Below are 27,319 nucleotides of genomic sequence, written 5' to 3'. Positions count from 1 at the left end.
CACCCACCTATCCTGCAACCCCCCTGCTCCTAACCATTTGACTGTTCTGTTATATTTTGCAGAACCTGATGCCAATCCTGAAGATCCAGAAGAAGATTCAGACGCGGACGAGCTGGGCATGAGAACATTTTCCAAGCCAACCCTGCAGACCAACATGAGGGTGAGGGGGAGTTGGATCAGCTGGATGCAGCCACCACTTATATACTGAATTTGGAGAATGTGCAGTTATCAGAGTTGCCAGCACCTTCCATGACTCGTAATTTGAGTTCTGGTGGGAAATTCCTTGGTTTCACCCATCCTGTCATGTATGTATGCTTTGGATTACTAGCCACCAGGTGTCGGAGGTCATTGGGCTGTATGCACATGTGTGCGGCCCAGGTATAAAAGGCAAGCCATCATGTAATGTAATCACTTTGGGCCCGAATAAAGCACAGCCAGGTTCGTACCTGTGTTAGGTTTGTGTATTCAGTCTATCGAGTTATTACATACATAACATTTGGCGACAAGGTAACTTAAGAACCTTTGCATGCGAAAATGAGCACAATTAGAATACTAGAGAGATTCATGGAGGGATAGGACTGGGCAGGTGTTGTAGCTCGCATGGACCAGTAATTCATGGCCAACAAAATGGAGGAACCCACTGATACATTTAAGCGCAGGGCGGTCTTCCTCATGGTTTGAGGTTCAAAAATCTATGGACTCCATAAAGAATCTTCTCTCACCTGTAAGTCCAACGGACAAAGACTATGAGGAATTGTGTGCTCTGGTACGTGATCATCTCAAACCAGTAGAAGGCATCATCATCTCACGATATCGATTCTACAAGCACGTTCGTTCTGAGGGCCAGAAGATGTTGGAATTCGTTGCCAACCTAAGATGTCTAGCTGGACCGTGTAAGTTCAAAAAATGCATTGGGAGACATGCTGCGGTACTTCTTTGTAATTGGCATCAACCAAGAGGTGATCCTGCGTAAGTTACTGGTGGCGGAGACGCCGGATTTGAGCAAGGCCATCACGATTGCCCAGGCATGCATGACGATGGACAAAAACTTAAAGCAGATATCATCGAAAAATTGGAACTCAACAGGTACTGTAAACAAGATTGTATCATCGTTTGGCAGAGCTGCATATGGCAGAGCCTACTCGACTGCATATGTGAAACCTGTGGCTGCCCAAAGTCCACCAACGGGAATGAATCCGATTTCACCGTATTGGCATTGTGGGGATAATCATCAGCCTCATCAGTGTCGGTTTAAACAGTACATTTGTAAAGGCTGTTCAAGACTGGAGCATCTCCAGCGCATGTGTCCGCAACTGAGCAAGCGTGCTGCGACATACCACGTGGAGGATGATGACCAGTATAGCGCGGATCCGGATATGCAATCCGAGATACCAGAGGAGGAAATGTATGGACTGTATTTGTTCCTAACAAAGAGCCAACTGATAATGATTAATGTGAAACTTAACGATGTGCCGGTACCGATGGAATTGAACACGGGTGCAAGTTTATCAATAATGAGCCAGAGGACATTCGACAAGCTGTGGGACACTGAGGCTGTGAGGCCGAAGCTGAGTCCAGTCAATGTCAAATTGCATACGTACACTAAAGAACTCATAATGGTGATTGGCAGTGCAGTAGTCAAGGTGTCGTGTGATGGTGCGGTTCATGATTTACCGTTATGGATTGTTCCAGGCAATAGTCCAACACTGTTCAGCAGGAATTGGCTAGAAAAAATCAAATGGAATTGGAACGATATCAAAGCGTTGTTGTCGGAGGATGATACTCCATGTGCTCAACTGCTGAGCAAGTTCCCCTCGCTGTTTGAACCAAGCATCGGCAAATTTATGGGAGCCAAGGTGCAGATCCACGTGGACTCGGATGCAAGACCCATCCATCATAAAGCTCAGGCAGTTCCGTACATGATGAGGGAGAAGGTCGAAATCGAACTGGACAGACTCCAGCGTGAAGGGATCATATCACCGGTCGAATTTAACGAATGGGCCAGCCCCATTGTTCCTATGTTGAAGAATGATGGCACAGTCAGAATTTGTGGAGACTACAAGGTTACGATCAACCGAGTTTCGAAACAGGATCAATACTCATTACTGAAGGCTGATGACCTGTTTGCAATGCTAGCTGGGGGGAAGTCGTTCACTAAACTGGATCTCACGTCGGCCTACATGACACAGAAGCTGGTCAAGACGTTGAAGAAACTTACGTGCATCAACATTCGTGAAGGACTGTTTATCTACAACAGGTGTCCTTTTGGAATTCGCTCGGCTGCAACCATATTTCAGAGGAACATGGAGAGTCTACTGAAGTCCGTCCCTAGAACCGTCGTGTTCCATGAAAACATCCTGGTCACAGATCGTGACACCGCCGAACATCTGAACAACTTGGAAGAGGTTCTACATCGTCTGGACAAAGTGGGACTCAGACTGAAACATTCGAAGTGCATCTTCGTGGCACCGGAAGTCGAATTCCTGGGGAGGAAATTTGTTGCTGACGGCATCAGGCCTATGGACTCGAAAACCAAGGCCATCAGAATGTGACGGAGCTGCGTCCATTCCTTGGTCTACTCAACTACTTTGGTAACTTCCTACCTAAATTGAGCACTTTATTAGAGCCACTACACATGCTGCTAAAAAAAAGTGACAACTGGGTTTGGGGTGCGTCTCAAGACAGAGCTTTTGAGAAAGCTACTAATCTGCTTTGCTCTAACAAGCTGCTGGTACATTATGATCTGTGTAAGCGTCTAGTATTGGCCTGTGATGCTTCGATATATACAGTTGGTTGCGTGCTCCAACAAACTAATGAGTCGGGTAAACTACAACCTGTTGCATATGCTTCTAAAAGTTTGTCATAGGCGGAAAGAGCCTACAGCATGGTAGAAAAAGAAGCATTAGCCTGTGTGTATGGGGTTAAAAAGATGCATCAGTACCTGTTTGGTCTTTGATTTGAACTGGAAACAGATAACAAGCCACTCATTTCAATGTTTTCGGAAAACAAAGGTATCAATACCAATGCATCGTCTCGCATCCAGAGGTGGGCACTGACATTATCTGCCTATGATTATGTAATTGTGCCGATGCACTGAGCCGTCTGCCGTTGCCCACACCGGAGGTGGAGACGCCACAACCTGCAGACCTACTGTTAGTCATGGATGCTTTTGAAAGTGAAGGAACCCCTGTCACGGCTCAACAAGTTAAGGCCTGGACCAGCCAGGACCCGATATTATCGGTTGTGAAATGTTGTGTTCTTAGTGGTGATTGGTCTGCAAATGGGTGATGAGAACAAACCTTACAACCGTCGCAAAGACGAATTATCCATTCAGTCAGATTGTTTACTGTGGGGTAATCGTGTTGTTATGCCTAAGAAAGGCAGAGAGAAATTTGTACATGATCTACATAGCACGCATCCCGGTATTGTCATGATGAAAGCCATTGCCAGGTGGCCTGGAATTGACTCTGATCTAGAATCATGTGTGCATCAGTGCAACACTTGCATGCAGCTTAGTAAAGCACCAGCAGAATCGCCGCTGAGTCTGTAGTCGTGGCCATCTAAATCATGGTCCAGGATCCACATCGACTTTGCAGGTCCCTTCTGGGAAAGATGTTTTTAGTTGTGGTGGATGCATATTCCAAGTGGATAAAGTGAAACTCAATGGTATCAAACACGTGAGGTCAGCACCATTCAAATCCGCTTGTCACGCATATTGATTAGTTACAGGACAAGACCCCACACGCTTACCGGGGTCCCCCCTGCTGAACTATTGATGAAGAGAGGTCTCAAGACCAAGCTCTCTCTTGTCCACCCTGACTTGAACGATCATGTTGAATACAGGCATCAAAGTCAGCGCAGTGGTATCATGATCGCGCTGCTGTGTCACGCGACATTTCTGTTAACGATCCTGTGTATGTACTAAATTATGGTCAAGTTCCCAAGTGGATCGCCAGTACTGTTATGGCCAAGGAGGGTAACAGAGTGTTTATCGTCAAGCTCAAGAATGGGCAGACATGCAGGAAACATGTTGATCAGATAAAACTGCGGCACACGGATGAACCGGAACAGGCTGAGGAAGACACAATCAGTGACCAACCAACCTACCCTCAGTCATCAGAGGACTCTGCTGTCATCAATGAATCTGGACTTTCAATCCCTGACCTGGTCATTTCCACTCCCATCAGATCAGCTATCCAGCCCCCAGTCATAACAGACTCAGAATGCTCGCCCAAGGCTGGAGTTGAACTGAGACGATCAACTCGGGAGCGGAAAGCCCCGGACCATCTCAATTTGTAAAAAGACTATTACTAATATCTTAAAGGGGGATATTGTCATTGTATGTATGCTTGGGGTTACTAGCCACCAGGTGGCATGACTGTCGGAGGTCATTGGGCTGTACGCACATGTGTGGGGCCCAGATATAAAAGGCAAGCCATCATGTAATGTATTCACTTTGGTCCCGAATAAAGAAGAGCCAGGTTTGTAGCTGTGTTATTTTACAGTATTCAGTCTATCGAGTTATTGCATACATAACACATTCCATAACTAGTGGTTTGAGTTCTGGTGGGACATTCCTTGGTTTCTCACAATCCGAGGTTGCGGGTCCCAGTAGTGGGATGCAGCAAGTAACACCCAGGGCCCCACCGTCTAAGGATGCAGGTCCCACTGGGATGCCACGAGGCAGACCCAAGATGAGGGGGAAGGAGAAATCGACCACGCTCTCCTGAGATGCAGGATGAACAGATATGGTTCAGATCATGGCATTGAGTGCGGAGAGCATTGACCTTACCCGATCACTCGTGGACACCATCAGTGGGGTGAGTGATGAGATAGCGGGACTGTCGGGAGAAGTAACAGCAATGGCACGGGAAATGGGAACAATGTCCGGGAACATCAGTGAGGGAATAGTGTCCATGAGGTTGGGAATGTCAGAGGTAGTGGAAAGGATAACAGTGGCCATGAGGGAGGGAATGTTTCAGTCCGCTGAGACACTGTCAGGGTGCATAAGGGAGGGCATGTGTGAGTTAGCTGCTGCAATAAGGGAACACACCCAGACCGAGCGCCCATTGACAGAATCAACTACCACTCCCACTGCAATCCCCACACCAGCCTCTGAAGAGACCAAGCCAGGCCTTCCACATTAACACCTGACATCCTCCCCCCGCACCACCACCACCCCCAAATCAAGAAGTGCACATTAAATGAGATGTTAGAAGGAATAAGCTCGGTACCAAGCCCAAAAACACTATGCCACTGCCTGCGGGCACGGGTGGTGGAGAGTCTAAAACCAAGCGCGGTGGGTGGTGTTAGACTGAGGGGGATGAGAGATGGGGACAGCCTTTCTTTGCTGTTGGTTGCTGTTGTTGATGTTACTGTTGTAACTGTTTTCAAATTGAAAGTTTTTTGTAAGTTATTTAAATTTACAACTTTATAAATAATCTTAAAGTTTGTAAGTGATCTTAAGAGTGTAAATGTTCTCACATTGAAAGTATTTTGTAAGTTATGTAACTTTACAAGTTTATAAGTGATCTTAAAGAGTTATATTAAAGTAGTTTGACACGAGAATAATTTAATTACACTAAAGTTAAGTACTTTGTAAACTTTTGAATAAAATATATTTTACATTAAAACTGAATCATGTTCCATTAACACAACACAACATTACGGAACAGCTCCAAAAAATAAACATGTCCATGTGGAATAGTTGTCACTAAGCCCTCAGGCATCAGTAAAGTATTCATGGATGAGCTGCTGGCGCAAGGCTCGAGCAATCGTTAAAGGAGCACGATGGCCCGCCCTCCTCCACCGTCGTACTCCAGCCTTGGGCACTTGCATGGCTTCCTCATCCTCGTCATCATCCTCCTCCACTACCTCCTCCTCCTCCTCCTCCTGCTCGTCACCTGCATCTTTCAAATCATTATCCTCAGCCACTCTCACCGCAGGTGAGTCTTCTTCCACTACCAGCTGCTGCTACCTCATGATGGCTAAGTTATGCAGCATGCAGCACACAACAGTGAACTGAATGGTCCAGGCCATCAGAAACGTGTTTCAAGATGCCAATGGTCCTCTCAATGATGCTGCGCGTTGCAATGTGCGACATGTTGTATTGACAGTCAGCTTCTGTCCAGGTTACGTGTATGAGCCAGGTGGTGAGGCCGTACCTTTTGTCTCCCAGTAGCCAGCTCTGCCCTTCTGGCTGCTGCTCAAACATGTCAGATATAATGCTGTCGCGTAGGATGAACGCATCAAGGGTGCTGCCAGGGTATCTCGCATCGACTGACATGATGCGATGCATGTCGTCACACACAAGCTGCACATTAATGGAGTGGAAGCCTTTTCTATTCCTGAACAGCTCAGCATCCTCCAAAGGTGCTCGCAAGGCGATGTGGGTACAATCAATGCAGCCCTGAACTTTTGGGAAGCCAGCAATCCTCGAGAACCCCACAGCCCTGTCATGGATTGCTTGGGCGGTCATTGGGAACTTGAAGTAATTCCTCAGCGCATAGAGTGCAACCATGACCTGGTGAATGGGGACATGTATTGCATGTTGAGAGATGGCGCACACATCTCCAGTTGTAGCTTGAAACGATCCGGAGGCATAGAATGAAAGTGCAGCTGTAACCTTCACTTCAACTGACAAAGCAGTCCACCTGCCATTTCTCGGCTGTAGGTCTGGTCTCAGCAACTCACAGATCTCACGGACAACTTCTCTGCGGAAATGCAGCCTTCTGCATCACTCAGGTGCAGGTACAACGCCTGACTCAAAATTGCCGACGTGGGCAAGGCCTCCTGCCCAGCAGTCTACAGGCTCTGATGTTCCTGATGTGATGAGCTCTAATAAATTGTCTCCTACGTAGCACAATGATGCAGAACGCTTGCAAAAGGTATGGCATTGTCATTATTGCCCCCATACTTAAAGTTAAACTTTCAAAGGAGGTCAAAACAGCAGGAAAGCAGTCAGCACAGGTCTGCACTTCTCTCTCTTTCCCCACCCACGGTTTGTATGGATGGACCACACCCAAAGGTCTTTTGTCCTCTCCTCTCCCCCTTCGAGTTTTGTGACACCTCTCTCCCTCCTCCTCCCCCCCCCACCCCTCGAGTCTTGTGACCTCTCTCCCTCCCCTCCCCCCGCCCCCCCCAGCCTTTCCGTTGAATTGCAGCCTCTCCCTCTCTGTGCCCCCTGGTACTTGCCAGCTCCCTTCCTCCCTCCCTCCTCCACCACCCCCCCCCCCCCAGCCTCTCCGTTGATTCTCGATGCTGGCCAGTTCATTCGCTCCTGCCCCTAATCAAGGTTGAGTGGCCTTCCGCATCGGCCAGCCATCTGTCTTCCCGGGCCAAGTTTGAAGATAGGACTTATTTCAATTTTTTATTTCTTATTGAATTCTTAGTACTTTTTGTTTGCAAGGTTTGGTGGTTTGTAAGGCTTGGTGGTTTAGCTGCAGGTCCTCTCCACTTCCCTTCCTTCCCCTATCCCAGGTCGAATGGCCTCCGATGTACCTACCTACGCCGATTTCTTTAACTCTCCGCAAGAGTTTTTTTAAGTGGTCACATATCTGGCCTAAGTATAAATGGAGTAACTATTAGCTGCCCAAAGTTGCCTAAATGGGCAGAACTGGTGTCGGTGGCTAGTAACAGCCCCTTTTGAGAAAAAAAAATCTAAAAAAATCGTAACTAACTCAGTTACGCTGGTGCAAATTGATTGGGGAAAATAGGGATTTTTAAGTTATGCCAGAGAAACCAAGTTACTCCAAAAAAAAAACAGAGCAACTTCTGGCCAAAATTGAACCCATAGAGTTAATGTTTTATATGCAATAAAGAGAGTGAAGAACTGTACCTTAATCTACCAAAATTATTTTATTTGTGACCATATTTAGCAATCAATTTAGTTAGAGTATTGTGAATGGTTTGTTGCATATGCAGTTTGTAATTAAACAGTGCTATTAAAAAAGAAGACATGGAAATAGTAGAAAGTTTCAGTGCTGAGAAATATAATAAACCATGCCATCTTAAATTTATTTTAGAAGACATTTTGTTTTATACAGTAAGAATATTATGTTCTGAAAATGTAAAACAGTGCCCAGTTTCAGGGAGATTTTTAGTGCTTGGGTCTGGTTCCATTTTGAGGGTGATTATTTATTTTCTGCACTTGAACTTTTGCTGTTCCAAGTTTATTTTCACATTCATGAAAACCAACATTTGGGAAAGTTGCTAAATTACCCAGGACTTGATCCATAGCAAACATAATACCCACCTGCTTACTCAATCAAATTTAATAACAGGCTGGGATTTATTTCAAACTGCAAATTAGCTTGCACAACATTCAGACAAAAAAGACATGTTTAATACATTTTAAACAAGTCATTTTACATCTAGAGTCTTTAACTGAGGTTACTTGTCACTGAAATCAAATGGCCAACACAATGATGTTTATTTTTCAAACACTCTTACTGAACCAGTAACATCACTTTTCTCAAACATGCAATACACAATACAAGCTCTGGTTATAAAGGCATCTTCTTACATAATATCATGTAAATTAACCCTTACCATGCCTGATTTCATTTTGGATAATTTGTAAAGTAGGAGAAATAGCACATGCAGTACTTTATGTTAATATTCAGGCCTAGATTTCTACAAAATATTGCACTAGCATGTTTGTTAGTATTGTCATTAGAGGTCTAATATGTTGTTGGCAAGAGGCAGTGAAGTTCCTTTGAATATCAAGGCACATGGTAGCTGCTGGATCACTTTGCTATTGCCAAATAATCTTTGCAAATGCCTTTAAGGATATCAGGCACAATCTTGTTGACGACTGGGAAATCTCTCACAAAGAAACTATGCGAATCTTTGGGTTCTGAAGCCATTGCGTCGAGCTCATCTTGCATTGCCCATGAAATTCCAACTGAATATACTATGGTACCTAAAAAGAAAAGTAAAAATCATAAACTCCTAAGACAAACATTTCAGTGTTAAAATCCAACCCAATATTACATTAGATTATGTGCATAAACTTCCGAGGGGGGCTAATTCTGATGTCCAAGTTCGTGCCACTTTCAATTTCTCTCTCAATTTTTGATTCCAACATAGAACCTAAAGAAAATGGACTTTACTGTAGCTGACTGATTAAAAGGATATACACTAACTAATGTATAGTTTCTGATAGTCACTCTTCTCAGCAATTTTAATTTCATTTCATTTCATTGTTAACATTTAGCAATAGCTAAGGCCAATGACAGTCATCACACTCCTACCCGAATTCTTTAAGACACTATGGGGCGGCGGCAATGGCTTCTGGTCGGGTGGTGAGCCTCCAGCGCCCCGCGGGGGGTTTTAGGGACGGTTTTGTGGCAACGCGGAGCAACAGCGCCCGGAAAAGCTGCCCCTGGTTGCAACACCTACATGCTCTTTGACTCCGGCACTGAATGCCTGGGAAATCGGGCAGTCCAACTATACTGACTGCAGAGAGGTAAGTAATGCAGTCCTAAGGTAAGTGTGATTGTATTTTCTTTTAATTTTTTTTCCTATTTATGTTGTGGTAGCATGGGCTATGTATTGATATTGCTTTTGCGGGTTTTTTTTTAAGTTTTTTTTTTCTTCCCAGGCATCTCTCGGAGTACTCCCGAGTATCTTTAGCTCAGGATTTTCCCATGCTAACTCCCAAGAGAGGTGTACAACGTCTCCCTTAGCACTGCGCCCCAGACTCAGGGCTGTAGATTTGTGATATATTTTAGAATACACTGTCTTTTGTAAAATCTACTGTAGCGGTATAGCGGAGCAGTGACTTTTATCACTAATTGTTCAACTTAAATACTTACTATTTGGGAGTGCAAAGAAGTCATAATTGTGGTCATAATTGCAATGACAGGACGTTCCCAAATTTATCCTCGCCATCAGAGGCATGAACAGAAGTCACTTCTAGTAACAAGGGACAGAAGATAATTAAACCCAAGGGCCTCTTCCTACTAACTGGTTACAGACTAGCAGGGGTAGACCTCTGGGAGTGGATTGGCTGCCTAGTCCCTCACATAGGGAATGACATGTGGCACAAGGGGTCCAAAGAATGAGATGTTTAAAGTGAAGAACATTTTTAAGTTTGTAACACTTTGATGAACATATGATAGCCTGATATTTCTACTTACTTATTGTAAGATTTGCATTATTTATTGCCATATTCTAGCTATCTTTGCTGTGATATGTTTTTAATATCCAGATTAGTTACCTGATTGATGTGCCACAGTCGCTGGAACCGTAACATCATCATAAGATTGACCATCAGTAATGACGATCAGCACGTTCAAGTTGTTGTTCTTCAGTTTTCCAAACAGGTTCTTTGTGGCATATGTAATTGCTTCCCCAGTGGCTGTGCCACCACTCCAGTAAGGGATGTTACTGATGGCATTTAGCACTTCATCCTTTGTTAAATATTCAGCAAAATCAAATTCAGTTCTCTGATCATATGTGAACTGTACAGCGCCAACTTTTGCACCGATCTGATGAATGTCAAAGGGTTTCACAATTTCAGAGATGAAGTTCAAAACCATGTGGAAATTGACATCACCAACGCTGCTGGATCCATCGATGAGGAAGCCAAGGTTCACTGAATTGTAACATGTTCTGCTACATGTCATCTGGCTGTAGGAGCACAACCTTTGTGCTAAAGGTTTTATAAACTTGTACATCCCAAACCAGTTTGGGATAGCATAGGAAAATAATCCATTGTTTTTGCAAACAATCTAGGAATGGAGAAAAACAATCAAATGTTGAACGTTACTATGGTGACAGTACGGACTTTCTGACATACTTCCAGTTGGTATTGGAAAAGTTCACTATTGAGTAATTAATGATATTATATTGCATATTTGACACTAGTAACTGTGGAGATGGCAGTTTTGAATTACACAACAAGCTCTCAGTTTACAATTGGCCAAACGGTGGTTAAGTTTTTAATGTTAATAAAGAAATCAATGTTGGTTCTTGCTAATATTAGAATGCTTAACAATGAAGTGTCAAATATTCCCATATGACTGAACCTTTTAAAGTTTGCTTGTTATTGGTTGCAGTGGCGGTCAGGCAGTGTGAGATTACCACCCTGGGATGCGCTCACACAACAAAACAGAATTCAGCCCTGCAACTTCACTCCTAAATTGTTCTGCACATTTTGCATCAATGTGAAACTCAAACCTTATAAATTGGTAATGTATCTGGCCTATAATACAATCTCAGCTAAAGAAAAAAAGTGGAACAATTGTAATATAGAAAAGCTGAACTTCACTTTAATGTGGTGGATCCATAACAATTTATGAACTGATTGTATCCTGTCCTGAGTTTGCTTGTCTTGGAGTGTGCATCTAGAAGAAATGTGTATTTCAGTGAATCTGTGCCTTATTTATTCTTGGCAAGTAAAATCAAGGAAAATCCAAAGATGTTTTTATAAATATATTAAGAGCAAGAGGATAACTAAAGGCCAGGACCTATTAGAGACCATGAGGGTAATCTATGGCCCCAAGTTTCCACATGATTTGCTCCTGATTTTTAGGAGGAACTGGTGTAGAACGGAGTATCTTAGAAATCGGAATTCTCCACATTTAGTTTGCTCCAGTTCTAGTCAGTTAGAACAGTTTCACTTTGGAACAGAATTTTTTTTTTCAAAAGGGGGCGTGTCCGGCCACTTACGCCTGATTCAAAGTTTCGTGAGTGAAAACTTACTCCAAACTAACTTAGAATGGAGTAAGTGAAGATTTTGGTACGCTCGAAAAAACCTTGTCTACACTTTAGAAAATCAGGCGTAGGTTACAAATCAGGCGTGGGGAATGGTGGGGGGGGCGGGGAGGGGGGTGTTTAAAGGGAAGTTTACAAACATTAAACACTTCAGTTTTACAAATAAAGAGCCATCATCAATAATAAATGATAAATACATCAATAAATCAACCAATAAATCAATCAAAAAAAATTAATAAGAAATAATTTTGTTTTTAAAAAATCAATAAATAAAACATTTTCTACTTACCGACTGCAGCACCGGGAGCCCTCCAACAGCGTGCCCGTCCCCAGCACCAGATTTACAGGTAGGTGGCGTTGGGTCGGGTCGGGTCGGGGGGGGTGGTGGGAGGGAGGTCGGTTCAGTTCGGGGGGAGGGAGGTCAGGTCGGATCCAGTCCGGAGGCGGGGGGGGGGAGCGGCTGTCGGGTCTGGTCCGGGGGGGGGGGGGGGGAAGCGGGTGTCGGGTCCGGTCCGGGGGCGGGGGGGGGGGAGCGGCTGTCGGGTCTGGTCGGGGGGTGGGGGAGCGGCTGTCGGGTCCGGTCCGGGGGCGGGTGTCGGGTCCGGGGGCGGGGGGAGTGGGTGTTGGGTCCGGTCTGGGGGCAGGGGGGGGGGGGGGAAGCGGGTGTCGGGTCCGGTCCGGGGGCGGGGGGGGGGAGCGGCTGTCGGGTCTGGTCCGGGGGGGGGGGGGGGGGAAGCGGGTGTCGGGTCCGGTCCGGGGGCGGGGGGGGGGGAGCGGCTGTCGGGTCTGGTCCGGGGGGGGGGGGGGGGAAGCGGGTGTCGGGTCCGGTCCGGGGGCGGGGGGGGGGGAGCGGCTGTCGGGTCTGGTCGGGGGGTGGGGGAGCGGCTGTCGGGTCCGGTCCGGGGGCGGGTGTCGGGTCCGGGGGCGGGGGGAGTGGGTGTTGGGTCCGGTCTGGGGGCAGGAGGGGGGGGGGGAAGCGGGTGTCGGGTCCGGTCCGGGGGCGGGGGCATGGGCAGCGGGTGTCGGGTCCGGTCTGGGGGCGGGGGTGAGAGGGAGCGCGGGTGTCGGGTCCAGTCCAGGGGCAGGGGGCGGGAAGCGGGAGTCGAGTCGGGTCGGGAGGAAGCAGGAGCTGGCTGTGGGAGGAGCCTTATTCACGCAGCCCCAGTGAGGCCATTGGACCAGGGCTCGGGGCTGCGTGCTTCGGGCCCCTCCCACACAGTGTCGGGCGCCTGGAGCTACTGCACTTGCGTGCCCACTGTAGCGTGCATGTGCAGAGCTCCCGGCACTGTTTTCGGCTAAGGGTCCTAGCTCCGCCCCCTACAGCTCCTGTTGCGCTGCGCTGAGGGCCAGAGGACCTGCAGGGAGGTGGAGAATACGGAGGGTTTTTTTAGGCGCACTTTGTGGCGTGAAAAATGGGCGTCCAGGTCGGGACTGCGCCGTTCTAGGCGCGGCTCGAAACTTGGGCCCGATGTGTGGAGGCAAGAGACATGGGTATGGTTCTTAATGAATACTTTGCGTCTGTTTTCACAAGAGAGGGGGATGATGCAGACACTGCTATCGGGGAGGAGGAGTGTGAAATATTAGATGAAATAAACATAGTGAGAGAGGAGGTATTAAGGGATTTAGCAGCTTTGAAAGTGGATAATGCCCCAGGCCCAGATGAAATGTATCCCAGGCTGTTAAGCGAAGCAAAAGAGGAAATAGCAGAGGCTCTGACCATCATGTTCAAATCCTCTCTGGCTCCAGGTGTGGTGCCAGTGGACTGGAGGACTGCTAATGTGGTGTCGTTGTTTAAGAAGGGAGAAAGGGATTGACAGAGTAATTACAGGCCAGCCAACATGACCTCAGTGGTGAGAAAATTATTGGATAAAATTCTGATGGACAGGATAAATCTTCATTTAGAAAGACACGGATTAATCAAGGACAGTCAGCATGGATTTGTTAAGGGAAGGTAATCGCTGACTAACGATTGAATTTTTTGAGGAGGTAACAAGGAGGGTCGATGAGGGTAGTGCGTTTGATGTAGTGTACATGGATTTTAGCAAGGCTTTTGATAAGGTCCCACATGGCAGATTGGTCACAAAGGTAAAAGCCCATGGGATCCAGGGCAAAGTGGCAAGTTGGATCCAAAATCATCTCAAAGGCAGGAAGCAGAGGATAATGGTTGATGGGTGTTTTTGTGACTGGAAGGCTGTTTCCAGTGGCATTCCGCAGGGCTCAGTACTAGGTCCCTTACTTTTTGTGGTATACATCAATGATCTAGACTTGAATATAGGGGGTATGATTAAGAAGTTTGCAGATGATAGTAAAATCGGCTGTGTGGTTGATAATGAAGCAGAAAGCTGTAGACTGCAGGAAGATATCAATTAACTGGCCAGGTAGACAGAACAGTGGCAAATGGAATTCAATCTGGAGAGGTGTGAGGTAATGCATTTGGGAAGGGCTAATAAGGAAAGAGAATACACATTAAATGGTAGGACACTGAGAAGTATAGAGGAACAAAGGGACCTTGGAATGCATGTCCACAGATCCCTGAAGGTAGCAGGCTAGGTAGATAAGGTGGTTAAGAAGGCATGTGGAATGCTTGCCTTTATTAGCCGAGGCATAGAATACAAGAGCAGGGAGCTTATGCTTGAACTGTATGAAACACTAGTTCGGACACAGCTAGAGTATTGCGTGCAGTTCTAGTCACCGCATTACAGGAAGGATCTGATTACACTGGAGAGGGTACAGAGGAGATTTATGAGGATGTTGCCGGAAATGGAGAATCTCAGCTATGAGGACAGATTGGATTTGTTTGGTTTGTTTTCCTTGGAACAGAGGGGGCTGAGAGGAGACCTCATTGAGGTGTATAAAATTATCAGGGATCTAGATGTAGTGGATAGAACGGACCTATTTACCGTAGCAGAGGGGTCAACAACCAGGGGCATAAATTTAAAATAATTGGTAGAAGGTTTAGAGGGGATTTGAGTGGGAATTTCTTCACCCAGAGGATCGTGGGGGTCTGGAACTCACTGCCTGAAAGGGTGGTAGAGGCAGAAACCTTCACCATATTTAGAATGTCCTTGGATGTGCAATTGAAGTGCCGCAACCTGCAGAGCTACGGACCTAGAGCTGGAAATTGGGATTAGGCTGAATAGCCTCTTTTTGGCCGATATGGACATGATAGGCCGAAATGGCCTCCTTCCATGCTGTAAATTTCTATAATTCTATGATTATTTGCTAAAATGCCTAAAATTTAGCATATTTGTTCATTCTTAAAGATTTATCAGCAAAGGTTATTAAGAAATGCATCAAATTAGATTGTACACTATTAATTACAGAATTATTAAAAGGAGTAAAAAAACAAAACATATTACAAGCTAATGAGGGCAAAAAGTAAAACCATTTCACAGCTTACAGGCAACACATTCACAAGTCACAAAATGCTGAGGGGAGCTGTCAAAACACCAGGTGTAATGGATTGGAAATGATCAAAATCTTTAATGTACTTGTTTACTGCTATAAATACATCACACAAATGGTTGCATTACTTGTCTCAATAGAAAGGCTGTAGGTTATAGTCAGTTATAATGTCAGTTTGTGCTGTGGTCTTACCTTTTCCATGTAATTAGGGTCCAGGACCATCTTTTGCTCTTCTGGAAGGGCTTTTGCAACTGAGACAATAAAAACATTAATGCCAGACTCTCTGGCCAGATTTGCAGCTCTTTCAATTTCATCTGAGGGCCATCCGTCCACAAGAACAACTACGACTTTTGGATACCCGGTCCGTGTACCCTTATCGGGAGTGAAAAAGTTTTCTGTTGTGTGGAGTAGTGCTTTGCCTGGTATATAAAATTAACATTATGAATAAACTTGAGAGAAAGTTTACAGAAATTCTGTGCCATTTAATTTCAAGATGCTCAGGGTGGCATCTGTGACAAAAATTGATTGTTCCATGACATTTTTAAATCATGCTGGAACTTTTCTGAAATTTATCCCCACATCTTTGAGAGTCTTCCAGGACCATGTGGACATTGCAAGAAGATCGGTGGGCAGGAGGGAAAGGCTATCCTCTGTTCCTGTCCCCGTTGGTGTCTGCTAGGAAATATGAAGCACCATCCAGGCAAATCTCCCCCACTCCCTCAGCAAGATACTGCCTCCGTCAAAAAGCACGCTCAATTTGAGAACAGAGTAGTTTGTTGGAATTAAACTTGTGATCGACTCATTTCAGGCAGCTTATATGTGGGGCTCAATGTGCTGTGCCAACACATTGCCCTCAAATATTCTCGTTGTTTGGTGAGTGGAATCCTTTTTATTTCAACTACAAGAACTATTACTTGAACATTAACCAGGAAACAAAATTAATTAGAATAAAGGAAAATATCCACCATTTAAGGAGTGAATTACTGAGGTATGAGAGTGCCTGAACAGATCATAAAGGATCAGATTCATTAAAAAAAAAGTAGAAAGAAAAACAATTAGAGGTTGGAGATGGAGAAGGAAACACAGTGGTAAACTTTTGGATTTAGATCACGATACCTAGAATTAAACTCACTCCAGCCCAACTAGCAAGTAGAATTATCCAGGCCTACTTTTAAATTATTGTAAAAACAGTCATTGATTTAATAATATTCTAAAAGTGAAGAGAGTGAGGTGGTACTTTTTACTGAACCGCAAACTCTGCTTTATATCATAGGAATGTTGCCTGATTCCACCACAGGGAAATCCAGACAGAAAGAGCAACTAGAAGAGCAAAAGAGAAAGTTTGGGTAGTGTTGACCAACATTACACGGGACATTTAACACTTACTAGCCCCAACTGTGAAGCTTTAGTTCAGAAAGGCTTATATTTCAAGAATAGAGAATGGAAATGCTATTGGACGCTAGCAAAGACAGTCCATACTATTTTACATCAAATACTTCTAGTTCAGGTTTAACTGATTGTTCATTCCCTAACTTTTACCAATCAGTGGTTCTGCAGGGCTCTGTTCTCACTATATTTCTTCTCCACATCAATGTCCTTGTTGACTCATTATCCAATTTTCTCATGTTTTTCTGACGAATCCGCTATGCATTCATCAACTTCTTTTGGCATGTACATTTCAGTACACATACCTTCATTAATTTCTTATTGAAATGGTTGAATCACTACATGCTGCTCTTCATGCTCTTTGACAGGATAATCAAGATCTTCCACTTGTTTGAAGACAGTTTCTGTAACAGCAATCACTTCTTATCTAGGTGGTTAACTAGGTCTTAGCCTAGTGGTATGCTGTAGGACCAGCAACCCAGGGATTAAGAGTTCATAATCCCATCATTGAAAGATGTGAAATTGAATTCAATCAATATGGTCATTTAGCTAGCACCAGAAAATGGCCATGAAAGCTGCTGGATTGTTGTATAAACCCCAGTGGTTCACTAGTGTCCTTCAGGAAAGGAAACCTGCCTCCCTACATATGACTCCAGTCCTACACTACATGGTTGATTCTTAATGCCCTCAGGAGAACTAGGGATGCATCATTATTGTGGGCTTCTCAGTGTGACCCACATCTTTGATGGCTTCACCCAGAATCTTCCATCGATTGACATCTGTGGACTCAACATCTCTTTTGATCTCAAACAGAATCTCCACGACTCTTCCATTGCTAAAGATTCATTGCACCTCTTCCAGGTTCTCAGAATTTTGAAACTTTTAAAATTTCCTCTCCAACGTATAGGCTTTGAAAACTCAAGCTTGGCCTTACTTAGTCAATGAATCTTGATTTAATTAATTTTCTCAACCTTCAAGGTGAAGTTTCTCAATATAATTAATACAAAGATATATAAAAGCTCACTATCACAAAAGTATCATTGTATCAGTTACAGATTAAGTAAAATTACATACAGCTATTCTTAGCCACCTCATTTTCCAAAGTGTGATGCACCACTTTAAATAATCTTTGTGACAATTTCAAAACTGGAAGAATTGGTTAGTTTTGTAAAAAAAAACGCAAACCAGATTTATATAGAAGTTTAACAGCACAGAAGAAGCAAGTATGTAGCAAGCTCAACAAGGGAGGGGGTGGTTCTGGACTTAGTTTTAGGAAATGAAGTTGGGCAGGTGGAAGGGGTATCAGTGGGAAAGCATTTTGGTGGTAGTGATCATAATTCAGTTAGATTTAGGGCAGTTATGGAAAGATATACCAGGAATAAAAGTTCTCAATTGAGGGAAAGCCAATTTTATTAAGCTGATGTTTCATTTAGCTAAGGTGCACTGGAAACAGCTACTGGAAGGTAAATCAGTGTCAGCAATGGGAGGCACTCAAGGAGGAGATCCTGAGGGTTCAGAGCAGTTATGTTCCATTAAAGAAAAAGGTTGGAACTAACTAGAGATCTCTGGATGTCAAGGGACAAACAGGGTAGGATAAAGAAAAAAAGGGAGGCTTATGATAGATACCAAAGGCTCAATACTGCAGAAATGGTAGAGGAGTACAGAAAGTGCAGGGGTGAAATTAAAAAGGAAATTAGGAAAGCAAAGAGAGAGAGCATGAAAACATTTAGGCAAGTAAAATTAAGGGAAACCCAAAGGTGTTTTATAAATACATTAGGAGCAAGAGGATAATTAAAAAGAGAGTAGGGCTTATTAGGGACCTTAAAGGTAATGTGTGTGTGGAAGCGGAAGATGTGGGTATGGTTCTTAATGAATACTTTGCATCTGTTTTCATAAGAGAGAGGGGTGATGCAGACATTGCAATCAGGGAGGAGGAGTGTGAAATATTAGATGAAATAAACAGAGTGAGAGGAAGTATTAAGGGGTTTAGCAGCTTTGAAAGTGGATAAATCCCCAGGCCCGGATGAAATGTATCCCAGGCTGTTAAGAGAAGCAAAAGAGGAAATAGCAGAGGCTCTGACCATCATTTTCCAAACCTCTCTGGCTACAGGTGTGGTGCCAGAAAACTGGAGGACTGCTAGTGTTGTACCTTTATTTAAAAAGGGAGAAAGAGATAGACCGAGTATTTACAAACCAGTCACCTAACCTCGGTGGTGGGAAAATTCTTGGAGAAAATTCTAAGGGACAGGATAAATCTTCATTTAGAAAGACACGGATTAATCAAGGGCATTCAGCATGCATAAGTTAAGGGAAGGTCATCTCTGACTAACGATTGCATTTTTTGAGGAGGTAACAAGGAGGGTCGATGAGGGTAGTGTGTTTGATGTAGTGTATATGGATTTTAGCAAGGCTTTTGATAAGGTCCCATATGGAAGATTGGTCACGAAAGTAAAAGCCCATGGAATCCAAGGCAAAGTGGCAAGTTGGATCCAAAATTGGCTCAGAGGCAGGAAGCAAAGGGTAATGGTTGATGGGTGTTTTTGTGACTGGAAGGCTGTTTCCAGTGGGGTTCGCAGGTCCCTTGATTTTTGTGGTATATATCAATGTTTTAGATGTGAATGTAGGGGGTATGATTAAGAAGTTTGCAGATGATACTAAAATAGGCTGTGTGATAATGAAGAAGAAAGCTGTAGACTGCAGGAAGATATCAATGCACTGGTCACTTGGACAGAACAGTGGCAAATGGAATTCAATCCCGAGAAGTGTGAGGTAATGCATTTGGGGAGGGCTAACGAGGCAAGGGAATACACATTAAATGGTAGGACACTGAGAAGTATAGAGGAACAAAGGGACCTTGGAGTGCATGTCCACAGATCCCTGAAGGTAGCAGGCCAGGTAGATAAGGCGGTTCAGAAGGCATATGAAATATTTGCCTTTATTACCAAGGCATAGAATACAAGAGCAGGGAGTTTACACTGGAACTGTATAAAACACTAGTTAGGCCACAGCTAGAGTACTGCATGCATTTCTGGTCACCACATTACAGGAAAGATGTGATTGCACTGGAGAGGGTACAAAGGAGATTTATGAGGATGTTGCCTGGACTGAAGAATTTTAGCTATGAGGAAAGATTGGATAGGCTGGGTTTGTTTTCTTTGGAACAGAGGAGGCTGAGGGGAGACCTTATTGAGGTGTATAAAATTACGAAGGGCCGAGATAGAGTGGATAGGAAGGACCTATTTCCCTTAGCAGAGCGATCAACAACCAGGGGGCATAGATTTAAAGTAATTGTGGAGAAGTTTAGAGGGGATTTGAGGGGAAATGTTTGCACCTTGAGTGGTGGGGGTCTGGAACTCACTGCCTGAAAGGGTGGTAGAGGCAGAAACCCTTACCACTTTTAAAAAGTACTTGGATGTACAAGGCTACGGACCAAGAGCTGGAAAGTGTGATTACGCTGGATATATCTGTCGGCCGGCACGGACACGATTGGCCGAAATAGCCTCCTTCCGTGTTGTAAATTTCTATGATTCTATGAAGGAGGCCATTCAACTCATCTGAATAGGTCCCATTTTAGAGTAATCAAAAATTAATCTCACACTCCTGTTCTCTCCCTACGGCCTTGTTTCTTACTCTGCTTGAAATTTTCCCTTAAAAGATACAATGATCTCCCCCCCCCCCCCACCCCCACCCCCATCACCCTGCTTCATCGCTGATTTTCCAACTAGAGGAAATACTCTTTCCTATTCACTAAAACCCTTTATATTAAATCTACCTTTAGCCTTCACTGACCCTGTGGTAGTCCTGGTATCTTCAGTCTCTGCATGCCTGGCATCCTCCTGATGAACCTATGCTGTAAGGCTTAATGTCCTTTCCATAATAGGGTTCTCAAAACTGCACTTTTAACACTAACTACGCTAACCAATCTTTTGTACATTGATTCATTATAAAAATATTTTTCTCTGAAACATTTGTAAAGGCTTGTGTGGATGATAGAAATGGGCTGTCATCCAAATTTGAAATTTAGAGTAAAGACAGAAATCATTAAAACCACCAAACCAACCCTTCGCCAATTAAAGAATTAGTGACTTTGTTAACAATGAGGAGTAGTAATTCGAGACTTCTCCCTTGCTTTGATACATTCCTTAATTCTACTTTATCATATTTATCTTGAATAATGGTAGACTTGCTAAATATTTTTGCTGTAAATGTCCTATTATGAAATATGTTACTCAGTCCCTCTCAAATAAAATTAGCATGCATCAGCATGTAAAAGGAAATTAAATTTGATTACTATAATGTACCAATAAAATATTTCTGGTTTCTGTCAAAAATTGTTTTGCATTTGGGATTTTCCAGGGGAATTCCTGTCTTGAGAACTGACAGAGGAAGTGTCGAGTGGAGACAAAGCACTTATTCAGAAAGCGGGCGGAGAATTTGTTGATTTGCCCCCCCCTTTCCCAAGCTGCTCTCACTCAACTTGTTCCCAACTCAAGACTGAAAACAGCAAGTAAAAATCAGTAAAAAAAAAACATATGATGGATACTCTTTAAACAGGTTGAGAATTAATTACGAACATACCATTAATTTTAGAACTGAACAGCAATTATGAAATTAAAAAGAGGTCTCTTGGAAAGTTTAGTTCTGTGTCTGTTACATTTTATTTAGTGTATAAATTTCCTTATTTGTAATGGAAGGTTTTCAGACCAACTCATATAAAGTCCTTTGGAACAGTACCAACTGGTTCCCATTGGGATGAATCTGAAAGCGAAGCTTTCTATTTTCCAATGAGGGAATTTTGGAGATTCTCCAGTTGCTCGTTACTGTGCTCTTCAGTAATGCCAGCAATGTCAATAGTCTAGAAATAGTGACTACGATTATGCCTATAATTGAATGCGTGTTATAATATCCAAAGGTGAAGACATCATTGCCCTGCATAAAGTCACTAAGGGTGGTCAATACGTTACCACTATAGCCCTCAATTGCAGTCATTAATTACTAAAGAGAATGGTAATTGATCACTGGAGAATCTTCCAGATTGCTGTCAATATTTGTCTTAAAGCATTTTTTTAAATGCAGTGTAAGGGTTGTTTAGTGATGGAATAAGTTGGTGTTTCAATCCAGCAAGACACATATACACAGTGCATGTTCACACCTGCAACTGTCCACATCACATGCCAAGTTCCAATTCTCAGTTGAACAACTATCAATGAATGAAAGTTCACAGGACATCATCTGAAGGTGCAGCTAGTTTTAGAGTGACAGAAGCTCAAAGAAGTTTAACTGCCTACTCTGACAGTAGGAAATGTCTCAGCAGAACAGGACCCGACAAGGGCAGGGAGGCTCTTTATACGATAGTAGCACTTTCAAAATTATTGTTTCCCACATTTTAACTGACAAGGTGATTCATAACTGATTCATAAATGAACTTCCATGTGATCAGTATTATCATTTCACATCCTGTATTAAACACTCGAGAAAAAAGTACATCACAGTTAATTATTGATTTGTATCTGCCTCAAACTCATCTTTTCACTTTTGCTTTCTGTTCTGTTTCTTTTACAATTTTTAAATATTTATCTATCTACATTTATCTATTGTTTATTAATTTGCTCCTATGGCACTTTTTATATTTCTTTCTCTACCTCATTTACTACAATGGCACTTCTTCCCTTATTTTTACAATGAGCATGTTAATATGTTGTTACTTTTGTAATCGCAGAAACAGTTTATTAGGTACAAGTGTCGGTTCTTTGTTAGGTGTAAGTGGACAATCCATTGAAAATAATGGCACAGCAGATCAAAAGATGCATAATTGAGAGAAAGAGAAAGATGGACATAGGCAGCGTTAAAGGATCATCAAGCGGTAAGAATAGTGAGCATGGAATAGGAGAGAGGCCACTGAAATGCAGATTCAGCAGGCCTTGATTTCTCAGCAGGTTGCACCAATAGTTCATGCTCAGTGTGCGGCAGGGAACCACATTAATAAACTCACGGGACCCTTTCCACACATTTTGTTCAGGTTATAAGCCAGTGCTCTGTAATCCACTGAAGTCCACTGTTCTTTTGACCCCAGTGCCGAAGGAAATAGAATGAACTATTTTAGAACATAAGAAATAGGAGCAGGAGTAGGACATTTGGCCCCTTGAGCCTGCTCCGCCATTTAATAAGATCATGGCTGATCTGATCATGGACTCAGCTCCTCTTCCCTGCCCGCTCCTCATAACTCTTAATTCCCTTATTGCTCAAAAATCTATCTCCACCTTAAATATATTCAATGACCCAGCCTCCACAGCTCTCTGTGGCAGAGAATTCCACAGATTTACAACCCCGAGAGAAGAAATTCCTCCTCATCTCAGTTTTAAATGGAAGGCCCCTTATTCTGAGACTATGCCCCCTAGTTTTAGTTCTCCCAATGAGTGGAAATATCCTCTGCATCCACCTTGTCGAGCCCCCTCATTATCATATGTTTTGTTACGATCACCTCTCATTCTTCTGAACTCCAATGAGTATAAGCTCAACCTGCTCAACCTATCTTCATAAGTCAACCCCCTCATCTCCAGAATCAACTGAGTAAATCTTCTCTGAATAGCCTCCAATGCAAGTATATCTTTCCTTAAATATGGAGACCAAGCTGTATGCAGTACTCCAGGTGTGGCCTCACCAATACCCTGTACAGTTGTAGCAGGACTTTTCTGCTTTTATACTCTATCCCCCTTTGCAATAAAGGCCAGCATTCCATTTGCCTTCCTGATTACTTGCTGTACCTGCATACTAACTTTTTGTGTTTCATGCATAAGGACCCCCAGGTTCCTCTGAACTGCAGCACTTTTTCTCCATTTAAATTATCATTTGCTTTTCTATTTTTTTCCTGCTAAGGTGGATAACCTCACATTTTTCCACATTATATTCCATCTGCCAAATTTTTGTCCACTCACTTAGCCTGTCTATATCCCTTTGCAGGTTTTTTGTGTCCTCCTCACAATTTGTTTTCCCACCCATCTTTGTATCATCAGCAAACTTGGCTACATCACACTTCATCCAAGTCATTAATATAGATTGTAAATAGTTGAGGCTCAAGCACCGATCCCTGCGGCACCCCACTAGTTACTGTTTGCCAACCGGAAAATGACCCATTTACCCTGACACTGAGTCAGGTTTTCAGTCAATTACAATGACCATTTCAGTTCAACAGTGGGTTAAAAATATAACTCACCATCCATCACTAATGTCTGTCTTAACAATTTTACAAAATTAGTTTCTGATTAAAACTATGCCCTATTTTTTACTACAGTGATTTACTGTTTCTAGATTTTGAAAATTGCTGCCAGTGAATCTCTGTATATCTGTCTGGAAAAAGTGCAGATTTAATGACATTAGTGAAAACTTCTCACTCTCAGGTGTTCTGGAACTAGCCACCACACAGAATAACTATTTACCTACACCAGAAAATGTGAAAATCAGACAATTTCTAAAAATAAAATCACTTTCCAAGACTCAAACATAAACCAGTGTACAGGTCAAAAGGTGCTTTACAGTGGTTTATCAATGCACTGCATCAAGGAGCGATGGGTTGAGTTTCTCCCCTGGAACCATCCATATGGTGCGTTCCCTCTCAAAGCTGGATTATCCAGAGAAATGGTGGAGATACGACTTGCACTTTGTAACTGTCGGTTACAAAAATGGCACAATGAGAATTGTATGTTCTCTTGTTTAGGGAATAATATATACAACCTACAGTTAGGGAGAAAAATGGATATGGATAAGCAATATTATATAGTTTCTAGGATTCTCCCCTGTGCTAATTGTTTTTTGGGGACAATATGTGGTTCCTAATTGGCAGCTTGATCAAGTGTTGGGGAGAAAAGTGAAAGAAGCAGACTTAGTAACAGGAAAAGCACGACATTCCCCAAATTAAAAATGCACAAGCAGTGGGAACAACATTAATAAGGACATTGTTAAGAGAACGTGTCACTCACCAACATTAGTGCTGCCCCCTCTGTATGTCACGTTTCTGATGGCAGTGACGATATCCTTTGAATTAGTGAAGTCTTTTAAGATGAACTCAGTTTTAGGATTCTCACTGTATAAATAACACACAAAGCAAAACTGAAAACATCATCATTTTAACTCTTCCTACACCAATGCAAACACTTGCGTGTTCACTGACAGGGTGCAAATGTTGGCCAGGTCTGACTTATGCAAAGATTTAGAAAGGAATTTTGCACAATCCTTTCCCTTTCGTTTACCTGACTTGTACAATGCCAACAAGTGGCCCTTGTGGTCCGATACCAAGTAAATTGGTGACTCTAATGATAAAATTCTTCTGTAAGTTAAATCTGCGTTTTCCAAGATTCCAGCTTCCATCGAGCAAGAAGGCGATATCAGCTTTGCACTCTGTCAGAAGAAGAAAGAATTGCTTTTCAATCTGTTGGATAAATACCCTGCATCACCCAAAAAAGCATTTCGTGTGGAGGGAGCCTTACCCTTGTTTGTCGGTTTTGAATTCTTTCTCCCAATTTTTGCAGGTTTTTTCTTTGTAGCTCTTGCTAAAATATTTCAATAATGGAAAATATTAGTTGAAATGCACTTTTTATGCATTGTATTTTGATGCATGCATGAGGAGTCTATTGCAGTATCTTGTTGAAATTGAAGGGGGAGAAATGGTCTTTTTAAATATGAGAGTTTTTTTTTCAGAAAACCGACTACAGTGAGTGCTCATTTGACTGTTACAGGAGATGTCTGCCATATTGTTAAAACATGTTTTACTAATGCTGTACAATAAAGATGATGCATCTGTATGTTGCATTCATGTGTATTTTCTAAATCTTTGGCATTTTCATTATATTAAAATTTCAGAAGTTCTCCCCAAAATAACCCGCTTCCAAAATCCCCTCCAATTCATTTGGTTTTTCTCAGTAATTATATTTTAACCAACAATTGTGGTATCATATATCCTCAATGAAACAGTATTGGATGAAGATGATCACACACTTCAGAATTAAATAAAGATAATTGTGGGACTGTGCAGTTTCGCCATGAGTGAAATTCCTTTTGAAAAGCTGTGTGTGCCAATACATTTTGTATGTTAGATACTTGGAAACAGGTGTAGACAAACAATTGTAATAAAGTTAGATATCTTGTCCTGCATTGCTGGGATACAGAAAGCATTGTATTGGGATAACAATGGGCAACTTATTCCCAAAGCACAATGAATGCTCCAACAACCTTGGCCCTGAAAGCTTTGGAAAAACTTTGTGTTCCATGTATAAGGGTCAACATTTCAAACAATAACAGAATGTGGAAAAGAGTTCCAGATCAGAAGTGTGAAGCTTCACTGCTGGAATGCGAAATAGACTTTTCGAATAGAAACAGAATGTCGAGAGGTAGCTGCAACACCTAGGGATCGATCAAGTGGTCCGACTGAAGTGCTAGAAACTTCTGCTCTGGACACCACTCTTGCAGAGGAGTGATGGGCCAACACAAAGCTCTGATTTGTGAAATGTGGATCTGATGTGGAGTAAGCAGTTCTCATCCAGTCCAATAGTCTGAATAGCTTCGAGCTATACTTGGTCCAGGAGTAAAAGATGCTTTTTTTTATCTGCAATGATGGGATGTTTAAGCAAAGGCTTTTTAAGACACTAAATTTCTCAGGAATGACAAGTAAGATGGAGCCTTCTTGAGAATTCCTTATTATACCAGTTTGTCTCTTTTTTTCTTACTGTTGATACAATTCAGAGAAAAGGGTGGATATCTTAGTTGATGCTCATGTTCCTTAGATCTGAAGGCTCTTATAAAGGTAAGTAAAGCACCAAGGAGTCTGGTGAAAATTACCATTATTCCAACTCAAGTACTCCAATACTGATTCTAATTCACAGCAAATGACGTGGGGAAAGCCAATTAATAACAGAAATGTACTGATTCAAAACTAGCTTTGTGTGTTAGTGGAACAGCTAGTCACCTTTGATTAGGCATTACTGCCCTCAGAATCCAAGGCAGAGCAAGGCTCATTCAAAATACAATTAAGACAAAAATGTTTTAAAACCAACTACTCCAAATATTTGTATAGAGAGATAACAGAAAATGTGAATAAGTCTTTCATATTCCTCATTAGATAGGTTAATACTGAAACTGGTACAGACATTTAAATAGGTTAATATTGAAACTGGTACAGAAATTTAAATTCTTCCTGTAAACTATTCAATTTCATCCTGCACATGTTTGTTTTGCACGAATGTCAGAAGATAATAACGTGCTTTGTAAAATTATCACAGGGTAAAGACATAGAGAACTATAAACCATATCAGTTAGTGATACATTATGAAAATGTTAATCTATTCAGATTGATATTAGATTTTGTCCCAATTTCTATAGGAATATTGAAAACCGATTTAATAAATTTAGAAACTACAAACAAGGCCATAATCTCCAGCCACTATTGCATATTTGTGCTCAGATGCTAATTATTGAATCATCTATTTCTGCTGAAGAAAGGCTCTTGCACTTTTGGACAAATACAGCACGATCACACAAGGAAAACCATGTAATGTAATTCGCACAGTCATTATTTCTGAATGGCAGCTGAATAAAGTATATCACAGATAACAACAGAAGAGTGCACTCTTTATCACTTACATCACTTTTCCTTGCAATGGGTGGCTTCCCTTATTAAATTAATCTGCAATGCAATTAGCTATTAACTGAAAAGGGAAAAGAAAGTCTTAGGGAAGCATTGCCTCATGGTATCAGTTGTGAATTCCACAAACTTGCCCACCTGACTTCAAAGACATCTTCAATGCCTGCAGCCTAT

The 27,319-nt window shown here is 42.7% G+C and overlaps 1 protein-coding gene across 1 annotated transcript in view; it reads right to left on the bottom strand.

Moving 5' to 3' along the window:
* Positions 1 to 7,969: 7,969 nt before the first annotated feature.
* coch (coagulation factor C homolog, cochlin (Limulus polyphemus)) overlaps positions 7,970 to 27,319 on the bottom strand; it is a 55,758-nt gene continuing 36,408 nt past the window's right edge. Inside the window, exons 5-10 of the mRNA XM_070877891.1 lie at positions 24,996 to 25,058; positions 24,759 to 24,906; positions 24,489 to 24,592; positions 15,319 to 15,545; positions 10,223 to 10,736; positions 7,970 to 8,923 (exon numbers count right to left, since the gene is read on the bottom strand). Coding sequence (XP_070733992.1) covers positions 8,748 to 8,923; positions 10,223 to 10,736; positions 15,319 to 15,545; positions 24,489 to 24,592; positions 24,759 to 24,906; positions 24,996 to 25,058 — 1,232 coding nt within the window. The 3' untranslated portion in view covers positions 7,970 to 8,747. The remainder of the gene's footprint in view (positions 8,924 to 10,222; positions 10,737 to 15,318; positions 15,546 to 24,488; positions 24,593 to 24,758; positions 24,907 to 24,995; positions 25,059 to 27,319) is intronic.

The sequence above is a fragment of the Pristiophorus japonicus genome, chromosome 4 (genome assembly GCF_044704955.1).
Source record: "Pristiophorus japonicus isolate sPriJap1 chromosome 4, sPriJap1.hap1, whole genome shotgun sequence".
NCBI classification, from domain to species: domain Eukaryota; kingdom Metazoa; phylum Chordata; class Chondrichthyes; family Pristiophoridae; genus Pristiophorus; species Pristiophorus japonicus.
This window is presented reverse-complemented; position numbering and strand designations above follow the sequence as displayed.